General features: G+C 45.7%; 1 protein-coding gene across 1 annotated transcript in view; it reads right to left on the reverse strand.

Annotated features, from left to right (window-relative positions):
* LOC120019947 (collagen alpha-4(IV) chain-like) overlaps positions 1–14,276 on the reverse strand; it is a 50,592-nt gene that overhangs the window by 10,585 nt on the left and 25,731 nt on the right. Inside the window, exons 20-29 of the mRNA XM_038963358.1 lie at positions 13,377–13,484; positions 11,447–11,665; positions 9,640–9,798; positions 9,128–9,295; positions 6,197–6,346; positions 5,761–5,868; positions 4,001–4,182; positions 3,376–3,439; positions 2,281–2,355; positions 64–162 (exon numbers count right to left, since the gene is read on the reverse strand). Coding sequence (XP_038819286.1) covers positions 64–162; positions 2,281–2,355; positions 3,376–3,439; positions 4,001–4,182; positions 5,761–5,868; positions 6,197–6,346; positions 9,128–9,295; positions 9,640–9,798; positions 11,447–11,665; positions 13,377–13,484 — 1,332 coding nt within the window. The remainder of the gene's footprint in view (positions 1–63; positions 163–2,280; positions 2,356–3,375; positions 3,440–4,000; positions 4,183–5,760; positions 5,869–6,196; positions 6,347–9,127; positions 9,296–9,639; positions 9,799–11,446; positions 11,666–13,376; positions 13,485–14,276) is intronic.

The raw sequence follows: 14,276 nt of genomic DNA on the forward strand, positions 1-14,276 counted from the left end.
CCTTTCCTAAGGAGAAAATATGAAATGAGTGACATACAGAAAGGGACTTTAGAGGTCCATTACCTGGGCCACCCAGTGGGCCTCGGGCTCCGTGGACACCAGGCTGTCCTGGTGATCCTCTGGGTCCTGGGCCCCCTGGATCTCCTGGGTCCCCCTTTGAATCTATAGAGGGTGACAAAGATCAATTAGGGTTGCACATTTCTAGTCACTTTCCCAGAAATTCCGGTTGGGAGGTTCCCAGAATCAGGAGGAAATAAGAAGGAAATCTGTAATCCTCCAATAAGGATTTCTGGAAAAGTTACCGGAATTTTGCAACCCTAGTACCAATCACACCTGCACATACCTTCTAGGAGTGTGAATCACTCCCCAACACAAACTTTTTTGGAAGTGAACGCAAATACAGAAAACAGCAGCAGCCTGACTGACTGACTGACTGGGAACAACAGCAGCAGCAGCCTGACTGACTGACTGACTGACTGACTGACTGACTGACTGACTGACTGACTGACTGACTGACTGACTGACTGACTGACTGACTGACTGACTGACTGACTGACTGAGAACAACAGCAGCAGCAGCAGCCTGACTGACTGACTGACTGACTGAGAGCAGCAGCCTGACTGACTGACTGACTGACTGACTGGGAACAGCAGCAGCCTGACTGCCTGACTGACTGACTGACTGACTGGGAACAGCAGCAGCAGCCTGACTGACTGACTGACTGACTGACTGACTGACTGACTGACTGACTGAGAGCAGCAGCCTGACTGACTGACTGAGAACAACAGCAGCAGCAGCAGCCTGGCTGACTGACTGACTGACTGGGAACAGCAGCAGCAGCCTGACTGACTGACTGACTGGGAACAGCAGCAGCAGCCTGACTGACTGACTGACTGACTGACTGACTGGGAACAGCAGCAGCCTGACTGACTGACTGACTGAGAACAACAGCAGCAGCAGCAGCCTGACTGACTGACTGACTGGGAACAGCAGCAGCAGCAGCCTGGCTGACTGACTGAGAGCAGCAGACTGACTGACTGACTGACTGACTGACTGGGAACAACAGCAGTAAATTGACTGACAACAACGGCAGCAGATTGGAAAGAGTTAAGAGCTGACCTGGGAAGGCACCTCATCTTCCCCCAGGACATTGTCAGCACAACATTCAGACCAGACCTGCCAGTCTGGTCAAGGAGCACCAACATCTAAATGGCCATGCTAAAGACTCCACGGGAGAAAAGCATTAAGGAAGCGTATGAAAGGAAGCTGTTGACGTGCCAGACACTCGTGGATGAATGCACTGACAAGGGATGGAAGGCCAAGTGTCTACCAGTAGAAGGACACTAAGGATTCTATGAGTAAAGGGAGCACAGCGTTAGAAGATCTGTTGCATAGCTAGGCAGGAGGCAGAGAGGGCATGGTAATGTCTGGAGGAGCAGTTGGCAAGCCACCTGGCTCAGATGGGGCCTGATCAACCCGATCGGCGCACCCTTCAGAAGGTGTAGTGAGCAGCGCCAAAACACCTAATGCATTGGGGACCTCACCTGAGCATAAGCCATTTTGCAGCTATCCTCTGTTTGCAGGTAAAGTATGGCAAGCTAGCCATAGCATATTCAGTTAATATCTCTGAATATCATATGTGACCTGAAGTTACTCCTATTCTAATGACTCAGCATCACACTCTGGATAAGAGCAGTACCAAGATCAGGATCATGGGAGAACATAAACACAAATGAATAGACAGGAGAGGTATGGTCATGATACATACATAGCACACAGTTCTGTCATGCTGCACTCTTAGAAAAAAAAGGGTTCCAAAAGGGTTCTTCGGCTGTCCCCATAGGAGAACCCTTTTTGGTTCCAGGGAGAACACTTTTTGGTCCTACGTGGAAAGGGTTCTACAAAGAACCAAAAATGGTTCTTCAAAGGGTTGTCCTATGGGGACAGTTGAATAACCCTTTTAGGTTCTAGATAGCATAGTTTTTCTAAGAGTGTACTGTGCACTGATGTGACTTCTAGACTGTACGGGCCAGAATCCCCATTGGAAGTGAGTATTTAATTTAGTTACTTTTTTTGTCTGGTAGGTCTGGGAGTCCTAAACATCCTGTATCCTGTTGTCATCATCTCAAAACTGTAATAGCGTTGTTTGTGATTGTTCACTCAGTTGGAAATGTGTCCAAATGTAGTGCCCCAGATACTCTGGCTCTAGCCAAGAGGAGTGTAGAGCTCTGTATGGGGAATAAGGCGCCATGTTGTAAGTAGACGTTGTATTGTGATCACCTATGGTTCTGCTTTCTCCTGGAGGACCTGGTGGTCCAGGTAGTCCTGGTTGCCCTATGGAGTCTCCTGGGTCACCTGCAGAATAGGGTCAGGGTTTTAGTTTCAGTTGCTCATGACGGCAGGATACAGAGAAGATATCAGTCGTAATTACAGCACTTTCACTCTGATAATAACCCACGTTTTGGGATCCTCTCTTCCTGTCCCTTTATGACCTCCTCTTCCTCTCTTCCTGTCCCTTTATGACCTCCCCTTCCTCTCTTCCTGTCCCTTTATGACCTCCCCTTCCTCTCTTCCTGTCCCTTTATGACCTCCCCTTCCTCTCTTCCTGTCCCTTTATGACCTCCCCTTCCTCTCTTCCTGTCCCTTTATGACCTCCCCTTCCTCTCTTCCTGTCCCTTTATGACCTCCACTTCCTCTCGTCCTGTCCCTTTATGACCTCCACTTCCTCTCTTCCTGTCCCTTTATGATCTCCCCTTCCTCTCTTCCTGTCCCTTTATGACCTCCCCTTCCTCTCTTCCTGTCCCTTTATGACCTCCCCTTCCTCTCTTCCTGTCCCTTTATGACCTCCCCTTCCTCTCTTCCTGTCCCTTTATGACCTCCCCTTCCTCTCTTCCTGTCCCTTTATGACCTCCCCTTCCTCTCTTCCTGTCCCTTTATGATCTCCCCTTCCTCTCTTCCTGTCCCTTTATGACCTCCCCTTCCTCTCTTCCTGTCCCTTTATGACCTCCCCTTCCTCTCTTCCTGTCCCTTTATGACCTCCCCTTCCTCTCTTCCTGTCCCTTTATGACCTCCACTTCCTCTCTTCCTGTCCCTTTATGACCTCCCCTTCCTCTCTTCCTGTCCCTTTATGACCTCCCCTTCCTCTCTTCCTGTCCCTTCATGACCTCCCCTTCCTCTCTTCCTGTCCCTTCATGACCTCCCCTTCCTCTCTTCCTGTCCCTTTATGACCTCCCCTTCCTCTCTTCCTGTCCCTTTATGACCTCCACTTCCTCTCGTCCTGTCCCTTTATGACCTCCCCTTCCTCTCTTCCTGTGCCTTTAAGATCCCCTTATCCTTATCACGTTTGTGTGTATTTTCTGTTGTCTCTCTACTCACCTTTTAAGCCTGTCACTCCTGGAAGGCCTGGGTTCCCAGGAGGTCCCGTGTGCCCAGGGTCCCCCTGCAAGGGGGACAAACCAACAGTCACTGGCATAGCAACATACAGTAACACCCACTGGCATAGCAACATACAGTAACACACACTGGCATAGCAACATACAGTAACACCCACACACCAAAATACTCACACATCCTGTGTCTTAACAAAGACATCTGTTCTTACATTACTTCCAAGACCACTAACTTGGGAAGGAATATATTCTCAATTTAATTACATACAGACATACTGCACCTCATTTATCAATCTTGAGTAGCATTAATTTGTCTGGAAAACATTCATAATAGTCTGGAAACCATCCATTCATAATTCATAATTTTTACAAAAATGTTAAATGAAATCAAGTTTATTTTATATAGCCCTTCGTACATCAGCTAATATCTCGAAGTGCTGTACAGAAACCCAGCCTAAAACCCCAAACAGCAAGCAATGCAGGTGTAGAAGCACGGTGGCTAGGAAAAACTCCCTAGAAAGGCCAAAACCTAGGAAGAAACCATGTTAATGGTTGAATGAGGTAAACAAAGAACATCTAAGATGTAGTGATGAGTATCAGTACTGAAGTACCTTATCACCGACTGGTCCAGGGAAACCAACTATACCACTCAAGCCTTTAGCTCCTCGAGGTCCGGGGGGTCCGGGGAGACCAGGTCTGCCAGGTTGTCCTGGGAACCCTTTCTCATATCCAGGGGGACCAACCTGTCCATTCCCCCCTGGTTTACCTGGTGACCCACTTGAGCCCTTGGAACCTGAGAAGAAAGAACAGTGCATTGTTTATCCATGTATTATCAGAGAATCTATAATACAGTCTCACCGTCTTCCACCTGCTAAAATACAGCCCCGCCGTCTACCACCTGCTAAAATAGTCTCACCGTCTACCACCTGCTAAAATACGGCCCCGCCGTCTACCACCTGCTAAAATACGGCCCCGCCGTCTACCACCTGCTAAAATACGGCCCCGCCGTCTACCACCTGCTAAAATACGGCCCCGCCGTCTACCACCTGCTAAAATACGGCCCCGCCGTCTACCACCTGCTAAAATACGGCCCGCCATCTACCACCTGCTAAAATACGGCCCCGCCGTCTACCACCTGCTAAAATACGGCCCCGCCGTCTACCACCTGCTAAAATACGGCCCCGCCGTCTACCACCTGCTAAAATACGGCCCCGCCGTCTACCCCCTGCTAAAATACGGTCCCGCCGTCTACCCCCTGCTAAAATACGGTCCCACCGTCTACCCCCTGCTAAAATACGGTCCCGCCGTCTACCACCTGCTAAAATACAGTCTCGCCGTCTTCCACCTGCTAAAATACGGCCCCGCCGTCTACCACCTGCTAAAATACAGTCCCGCCGTCTACCCCCTGCTAAAATACGGCCCCGCCGTCTACCCCCTGCTAAAATACGGCCCCGCCGTCTACCCCCTGCTAAAATACGGCCCCGCCGTCTACCACCTGCTAAAATACGGCCCCGCCGTCTACCACCTGCTAAAATACGGCCCGCCGTCTACCACCTGCTAAAATACGGCCCCGCCGTCTACCACCTGCTAAAATACGGTCCCACCGTCTACCACCTGCTAAAATACGGCCCCGCCGTCTACCACCTGCTAAAATACGGCCCCGCCGTCTACCACCTGCTAAAATACGGCCCCGCCGTCTACCACCTGCTAAAATACGGCCCCGCCGTCTACCACCTGCTAAAATACGGCCCCGCCGTCTACCACCTGCTAAAATACGGCCCCGCCGTCTACCACCTGCTAAAATACGGCCCCGCCGTCTACCACCTGCTAAAATACGGCCCCGCCGTCTACCACCTGCTAAAATACGGCCCCGCCGTCTACCCCCTGCTAAAATACGGCCCCGCCGTCTACCCCCTGCTAAAATACGGCCCCGCCGTCTACCCCCTGCTAAAATACGGTCCCACCGTCTACCCCCTGCTAAAATACGGTCCCACCGTCTACCACCTGCTAAAATACGGCCCCGCCGTCTACCACCTGCTAAAATACGGCCCCGCCGTCTACCACCTGCTAAAATACGGCCCCGCCGTCTACCACCTGCTAAAATACGGCCCCGCCGTCTACCACCTGCTAAAATACGGTCCCACCGTCTACCCCCTGCTAAAATATGGTCCCACCGTCTACCACCTGCATCCTCTTATTTTAGTTTTAAGTATTTTTCTAAATAAAACCCCTAGTCCAACATCTATTACCAAAGCAGAACTTATATGGAACTCAAAAGGGTTCTACTTGGAACCAAAACGGGTTCTTCAAAGGGTTCTCCTATGGGGACATCTAAGAGTGTGCAGAGGGGGTATTGTTGTGTTTCTCTCACCTCTGGCTCCAGTGAAGCCGTCTTCTCCTGGTGGTCCTTCAGAGCCCTTCTGTCCTTTAATGGTTATGACTCCTACTGGTCCAGGACTTCCGGGGGGACCTCTATGACCTGGGGACATTCTACACTGTCAACATGTAATATACTGAACAATATAATATACTACACTATGTGTACATATAAGTACAACATATATAATACTGTGAATGCAACAACAACGGGTGATATGGCGTTCCATGCAGAAACAGTCTACGATGAGGGACAGCACACTGAAAATGTAATGTTGTGTAAAGTATGCACAGAGAGGAAATCATGCACATAGTCATGAAGATAGATAGGATACTGTAAACAATAGATAAACACAATACTGGGTATCTATTTTATTCTATGGATGCTGCAAAGTGCATACATTATAATGTACAGTATATTCACTTTGTACCTTTGGCACCTTTGTACCCCTGGTCTCCATCCTGACCGTCACGTCCTGTAAAACCCCTTTCCCCTTGCCTCCCTCGGGATCCTGGGTTTCCAGGCCGACCCGGTGTACCAGGAACAGCCAATCCATCTCTACCAGGATATCCCCTGGGCCCTGGGAAAGATGACATCATTGGGAAGAGTTAGATAGTCCATTGGCTGGGTCATGTTCATTAGGGCACCACATGAAAATGTTTTAAAATATTTTGCAATGGGAAAAACAATTTGTGTTTCTTATTGGTGCCTAATGAACACGGTCCTGGTATATTTTGTACTCCAAATGGGATACCAGGGTTGTGGATGTCTATTTTGCAAGCTATCTATTTTGAGGCAGGCGATACCCAAAACATGGCATCCATATTTATATATCCTTATCCCAATTCAAATGAAATCGTTGTGCGAACAGAGAATCACGTAAATGTCATAACACTACAGTGCCTTTGGAAAGTATTCAGACCGTTGACTTTTTCCACATTTTGTTACGTTACAGCCTTATTCTAAAATGTATTAAATAAATACAAAGCCTGAGCAATCTACACACAATACCCCATAATGACATCACAATACCCCATAATGACATCACAATACCCCATAATGACATCACAATACCTCATAATGACATCACAATACCTCATAATGACAAAGTGAAAAAAGGTTGTTAGAAATTTGGGCAAATCTATTCAAATTAAAAAACAGAAATACCTTATATACATAAGTATTCAGACCCTTTGCTATAAGACTGTTGAGCTCAGGTGCATCCTGTTTCCATTGATCATCCTTGAGATGTTTCTACAACTTCATTGGAGTCCACCTGTGGTAAATTCAATTGATTGGACATGATTTGGAAAGGCACACACCTGTCTATATAAGGTCCCACAGTTGAAAGTGCATGTCAGAGCAAAAACCAAGCCATGAGGTCGAAGGAATTGTCCGTAGGGCTCTGAGACAGAATTGTGTCGAGGCACAGATCTGGGGAAGGATACGAAAAACATTCTGCCGCATTGAACCAGTGGTGTAAAGTACTTAAGTAAACATACTTTAAAGTATTACTTAAGTGTTTTTTGGGGGTATCTGTACTTTACTATTTATATTTTTGACAACTTTTACTTCACTACATTCCTAAAGAAAATAATGTACTTTTTACTCCATACATTTTCCCTGACACCCAAAAGTACTTGTTGCATTTTGAATGCTTAGCAGGACAGGAAAATGGTCCAATTCACACACATCAAGATAACATCCCTGGTCATCCCTACTGCCTCTGATCTGGTTGACTCACTAAACAGTGAACAACCTGGTCATCCCTACTGCCTCTGATCTGGTAGACTCAGTAAACATACATGCTTCATTTGTAAATGATGTCTGAGTGTTGGAGTGTGCCCCAGGCTATCTGTAAATTTGATTTGGTTTGCTTAATATAATGAAAGTGAAATGATGTATACTTGTACTTGTACTTTTACTTTTGATACTTAACTATATTTAAAACCAAATACTTTTAGACTTTTACTCAAGTAGTATTTTACTGGGTGACTTTCACTTTTACTTGAGTCATTTTCTAAATGAAAATGACTCAGAAAATGACTCAAAAGGTATCTTTTATTTTACTCAAGTATGAAAATTGGTTACTTTTTCCACCATTGCCAAGAACACAGTGGCCTCCATCATTCTTAAATGGAAGAAGTTCGGAACCACCAAGACTCTTCATAGAGCTGGCCGCCCGGCCAAACTGAGCAATCGGGGGAGAAGGGCCTTGGTCAGGGAGGTGACCTGACAGAGTTCCAGAGTTCCTCTGTGGAGATGGGAAAACCTTCCAGAAGGACAACCATCCCTGCAGCACTCCACAAATCAGGCCTTTATGGTAGAGTGGCCGGACGGAAGCCACTCTTAAGTAAAAGGCACATGACAGCCCGCTTGGAGTTTGCCAAAAGGCACCTAAAGACTCAGACCATGAGAAACAAGATTATCTGGTCTGATGAAACCAAGATTGAACTCTTTGGCCTGAATGCCAAGCATCACGTCTCGAGGACATCTCGCGGACATGATGCTGCCACCACCATGCTGTGGGGATGTCTTTCAGCTGCAGGGACTGGGAGACTAGTCAGGACTGAGGAAAAGCTGGAGCGAAGGTTCACCTTCCAATAGGATAACGACCCTAAGCACACAGCCAGGACAACGCAGGAGTGGCTTCGGGACAAGTCTCTGAAAGTCCTTGAGTGACCCAGCCAGAGCCCGACCTGAAAATAGCTGTGCAGCAACGCTCCCCATCCAACCTGACAGAGCTTGAGAGGATCTGCAGAGAAGAATGGGAGAAATACAGATGCAGCGTATCTGTATTCGCTGCCAAAGGTACTTCAACAAAGTACTGAGTAACTGAGTAAGGGTCTGAATACTTATGTAAATGTTATATTTCAGTTTTTTTTAAATAAATAAATTAGCAACAAAAAAATCCCATCTGTTTTTGCTTTGTCATTATGGGGTATTGTGTGTAGATTGATGAGGGGAAAAAACTATTTTATCAATTTTAGAATAAGGCTGTAGCGTATCAAAGTGTGGAAAAAGCCAGTGGGTCTGAATACTTTCCGAAGGCACTGTATTTTAGTCACCCGGGTGGATTTGCTTGCGTGTGTGCCGAGACAAGCTGGAAACAAAAATAGCTTCCGTTTATTAAATATGTAATACAATAGTAAAAGTAACCAGCATATTATTCAACATTGCCTGTTGCTGTGGTATGTTCAGATGATAATAATAACCATCATCATCAAAATTTGAATTAATAGTGATAAAAATGCTAATAATAATAATATTGATAATAATAATATTGGTATTAATAATATAGATTTTTTTTTTTAAGTAAAAAAAATATTGATATTAATAATAATAATGGGACCTGGCTCACCTTTGGTCCCTGTTACACCAGGGAAGCCCGGGTCACCTGGTGACCCACTGAAGCCCTTGGCACCAACGGGGCCCGGGGGACCTGGAGGCCCGGGGATCCCTGCTGGTCCCTTCACTCCACGTCCAGGAGGACCCATTGCACCCTTATGTCCTTTATCACCACGGAAACCTAACAAGACACACCACTAAATGACTGAAAGTAGTACATGTCTTTTTAACTAAATGTGAGGTGGAGGACTGTTCAGAGCATATTGTACCGTGGGAAGCGCTGTGCAGTGAGAATTTTATATTTATGTAGTGCTTATGAATACTTTATCGATGCCATATTAATCTTTTATAATTTATAGTTCCCTTTAAAGTGTGACTGTTAAAATGACCATGGAAAGATGACATGCTCTGGGGAAAGTTCCAAAACCTAATTGATTCCAAATATGGGCCCTGATTTTAGCGGTGTGTCAAACAGATCAAACATGAAAAGAACTGTACCATGTGGTGGCTATTTTAGATCCTCACCCGATGGGCCCCTGACTCCTGGTGGTCCTGAGGCTCCCGGTGGGCCAACAGTTCCTTTCTCTCTACATTCTATTGGCCCTGGAGGACCGCTCGGTCCTGGGTCCCCAGTGTCTCCTTTTGACCCCTTGTAACCCACACCTCCGTACGGGCCTGGTCCCCCTGTTATGAAATCACCATATGGTTAGAGATGCAATGAGCCCAATCTTAGAGTCACCAAGAACAATGAAAGATTGTAAAGCATTCAAAATACAGTACCTGTCAAAAGTTTGGACGCACCTACTCCTTCTGTAGTCTGGCTTTAAGGGTTTTATTTTCTACTATGTAGAATAATAGTGAAGACATCAAAACTATGAAATAACACATATGGAATCATGTAGTAACCAAAGAAAGTGCTAAACATCAAAATATATTTGATATTCTTCAAAGTAGCCACCCTTTGCCTTGATGACAGCTTTGCACACTCTTGGCATTCTCTCAACTAGCTTCACGAGGTAGTCACCTGGAATGCATTTCAATTAACAGGTGTGCCTTGTTAAAAGTTAATTTGTGGAATTTCTTTCCTTCTTAATGCATTTGAGCCAATCAGTTGTGACAAGGTAGGGGTGGTATACAGAAGATAGTCGTATTTGGTAAAAGACGAAACTACTACTAAAGGACATCAATAAGAAGAAGAGACTTTCTTGGGCCAAGAAACACGACCTCCACAACCAATGGACATTGGTTGTGGAGGTCCCGGCCAAGCTGTCCCTCATACCATCATGGTCACCTAATCATCCCCAGCTTACAATTGGCTCATTCATCCCCCTCCTCTCCCCTGTAACTATTCCCCAGGTCATTGCTGTAAATGAGAACGTGTTCTCAGTCAACTTACCTGGTAAAATAATGTTAAAAAAATAAATAAATAAAGACCGGTGGAAATCTGTCCTTTGGTTAGATGAGCCCAAATGTTATATTTTTGGTTCCAACTGACGTGTCTTTATGAGACGCAGAGTAGGTGAACAGATGATCTCCGCATGTGTGGTTCCCACTGTGAAGCATGGAGGAGAAGGTGTGATGGTGTTAGGGTGCTTTGCTGGTGACACTGTCAGTGATTTATTTAGAATTCAAGGCATCACAGCATTCTGCAGCAATACGCCATCCCATCTGGTTTGCATTTAGTGGGACTATCATTTGTTTTTCAACAGGACAATGATCCAAAACACACCTCCAGCCTGTGTAAGGGCTATTTGACCAAGAAGGAGAGTTATGAAGTGCTGTATCAGATGACCTGGCCTCCACAATCACCCAACCTCAACCCAATTGAGATGGTTTGGGATGAGTTGGACCGCAGAGCAAAGGAAAAGCAGCCAACAAGTACTCAGCATATGTGGGAACTCTTTTAAGACTTGTGGAAAAGCATTCCAGGTGAAGCTGGTTGAGAGAATGCCAAGAGTGTGTAAAGCTGTCATCGAGGCAAAGGGTGGCTACTTTGAAGAATCTCAAATCTCAAATATATTTTGATTTGTTTAACACTTTTTTGCTTACTACATGATTCCATGTGTTATTTCATAGTGTTGATGTCTTCACTATTATTCTAAAATGTAGAAAATAGTAAAAATAAAGAAAAACCCTGGAATGAGTAGGTGTGTCCAAACTTTTGACTGGTACTGTACATATACAGTAACAGTGTCTGGTGGGCCAATGCAATGTTCTTCCAATGTCCACTGCTCTATAATGGTCTCTCTTTCACTGTGTTGACTACTAGATGTTATGACAGTGAAATATTGTGTGTGTGTGTATGTGTGTATTAACAGTGAGTTAGATTCACCTGGAGGCCCAGGGATGCCTGGCAAACCAGGACCTCCCTTGGGTCCCAGTAACCCAGGTAGTCCAGGTGGACCCATGGGACCAGGTCCGGTGTTGACGGTGTCTCCTGGAGGTCCCGGCCAGCCTGGAGAGCCTGGTGGTCCAGGGAGTCCTGGTGGTCCGTCCAGGTTGATTCCAGGTTGACCAGGGTCACCATTATCTCCAACACATCCTTGGTGTCCTGATTGGGAAGAGGGATCCAGACATGAACCATCTAACTACTCACACTAACTACAAACACTAACTACAAAAACTAACTACAAACACTAACTCCCCAACCAGTCCCTTAATTTATTCAGTCATAACCATTATAACCCATCTTAATTTTAAGATGATATCTATTTACTGTGTAAATATTACAGGCCCGAGGAATGACCACGGTCAAGTTTTGTGTCTCTATTCTGTATCGGCTGGATTAGCACTGCTGAGGTAGGAGTTTTACTGGATTAGCACTGCTGAGGAAGGAGTTTTACTGGATTAGCACTGCTGAGGTAGGAGTTTTACTGGATTAGCACTGCTGAGGTAGGAGTTTTACTGGATTAGCACTGCTGAGGAAGGAGTTTTACTGGATTAGCACTGCTGAGGAAGGAGTTTTACTGGATTAGCACTGCTGAGGAAGGAGTTTTACTGGATTAGCACTGCTGAGGAAGGAGTTTTACTGGATTAGCACTGCTGAGGTAGGAGTTTTACTGGATTAGCACTGCTGAGGTAGGAGTTTTACTGGATTAGCACTGCTGAGGAAGGAGTTTTACTGGATTAGCACTGCTGAGGAAGGAGTTTTACTGGATTAGCACTGTTGAGGAAGGAGTTTTACTGGATTAGCACTGCTGAGGAAGGAGTTTTACTGGATTAGCACTGCTGAGGTAGGAGTTTTACTGGATTAGCACTGCTGAGGAAGGAGTTTTACTGGATTAGCACTGCTGAGGAAGGAGTTTTACTGGATTAGCACTGCTGAGGAAGGAGTTTTACTGGATTAGCACTGCTGAGGAAGGAGTTTTACTGGATTAGCACTGCTGAGGTAGGAGTTTTACTGGATTAGCACTGCTGAGGTAGGAGTTTTACTGGATTAGCACTGCTGAGGAAGGAGTTTTACTGGATTAGCACTGCTGCGGAAGGAGTTTTACTGGATTAGCACTGCTGAGGTAGGAGTTTTACTGGATTAGCACTGTTGAGGAAGGAGTTTTACTGGATTAGCACTGCTGAGGTAGGAGTTTTACTGGATTAGCACTGCTGAGGAAGGAGTTTTACTGGATTAGCACTGCTGAGGAAGGAGTTTTACTGGATTAGCACTGCTGAGGAAGGAGTTTTACTGGATTAGCACTGCTGAGGAAGGAGTTTTACTGGATTAGCACTGCTGAGGAAGGAGTTTTACTGGATTAGCACTGCTGAGGAAGGAGTTTTACTGGATTAGCACTGCTGAGGAAGGAGTTTTACTGGATTAGCACTGCTGAGGAAGGAGTAGCACTGCCCTCTACTGGACGTATAGCGGAACCTAGCCAGGTCCAATCCATTTCATAAAGATAGAATGCAACGCTGGTTTGATTTTACTTGAGCCTTACAAATGAACCCACTGACCAACAAACACACCAACCACCAACCACAGCTAATCCAGTAAAACTCCTCTGTCTATTAATGACATAAAAGCTAATTTACAAAATAAACCCAGAATGCAATGTCATTCATTTGGAATGGATAACATCGCTGGCCCAATTGCGCGCCGCCCTATGGGTCTCCCGGTCACGGCCGGCTGCGGCAGAGCCTGGACCCGAACCAGGATCTCTAGTGGCACAGCTAGCACTGCGATGCAGGGCCTTAGACCACTGCACCACTCAGGAGGCCACACGTACAAATGATTAACACTTATGTGATGATTCCTTCCAAACAGTCATTACCTGGTGGTCCAGTTCCTCCATCTGTCCCGTCATCTCCTCTCATGCCTTGAGGTCCAAGAGAACCTGTGGGACCTGGGAAACCAAGTGGTCCTGGTGGCCCAGGATTCCCTGGGGAGGGTCAATCAGAACAGGTTGATCAGTCAGTGGCAATCAATCTATCCCCTGTCAATCAATATATCAACACTGTCAATCAATCTGTCAATCAATCTGTCAATCAATCTATCACCACTGTCAATCAATATATCCCCTGTCAATCAATCTATCACCACTGGCAATCAATATATCAACTGTTAATCAATCTATCACCTATTAATCATATTTCAGACTCCCAAAGCATGCTAAGAAAGCCTAAAAAAACACACACACACACACACACACACACAATCTTTAACAGTGTCAGTATGTACAGTTGAAGTTGGAAGTTTACATACACCTTAGCCAAATACATTTAAACTCAGTTTTTCACAATTCCTGACATTTAATCCGAGTAAAAATTCCCTGTTTTAGGTCAGTTAGGATCACCACTTTATTTTAAGAATGTGAAATGTCAGAATAATAGTAGAGCGAATGATTTATTTCAGCTTTTATTTCTTTCATCACATTCCCAGTGGGTCAGAAGTTTACATACACTCAATTCATATTTGGTAACATTGCCTTTAATTGTTTAACTTGGGTCAAACATTTCGGGTAGCCTTCCACAAGCTTCCCACAATAATTGGGTGAATTTTGGCCCTTTCCTCCTGACAGAGCTGGTGTAACTGAGTCAGGTGTGTAGGCCTCCTTGCTCGCACACGCTTCTTCAGTTCTGCCCACAACTTTTCTATAGGATGAGGTCAGGGCCACTCCAATACCTTGACTTTGTTGTCCTTAAGCTATTTTGCCACAACTTTGGAAGTATGC

This window comes from Salvelinus namaycush, chromosome 25 (assembly GCF_016432855.1).
Source record: "Salvelinus namaycush isolate Seneca chromosome 25, SaNama_1.0, whole genome shotgun sequence".
Classification (NCBI taxonomy): domain Eukaryota; kingdom Metazoa; phylum Chordata; class Actinopteri; order Salmoniformes; family Salmonidae; genus Salvelinus; species Salvelinus namaycush.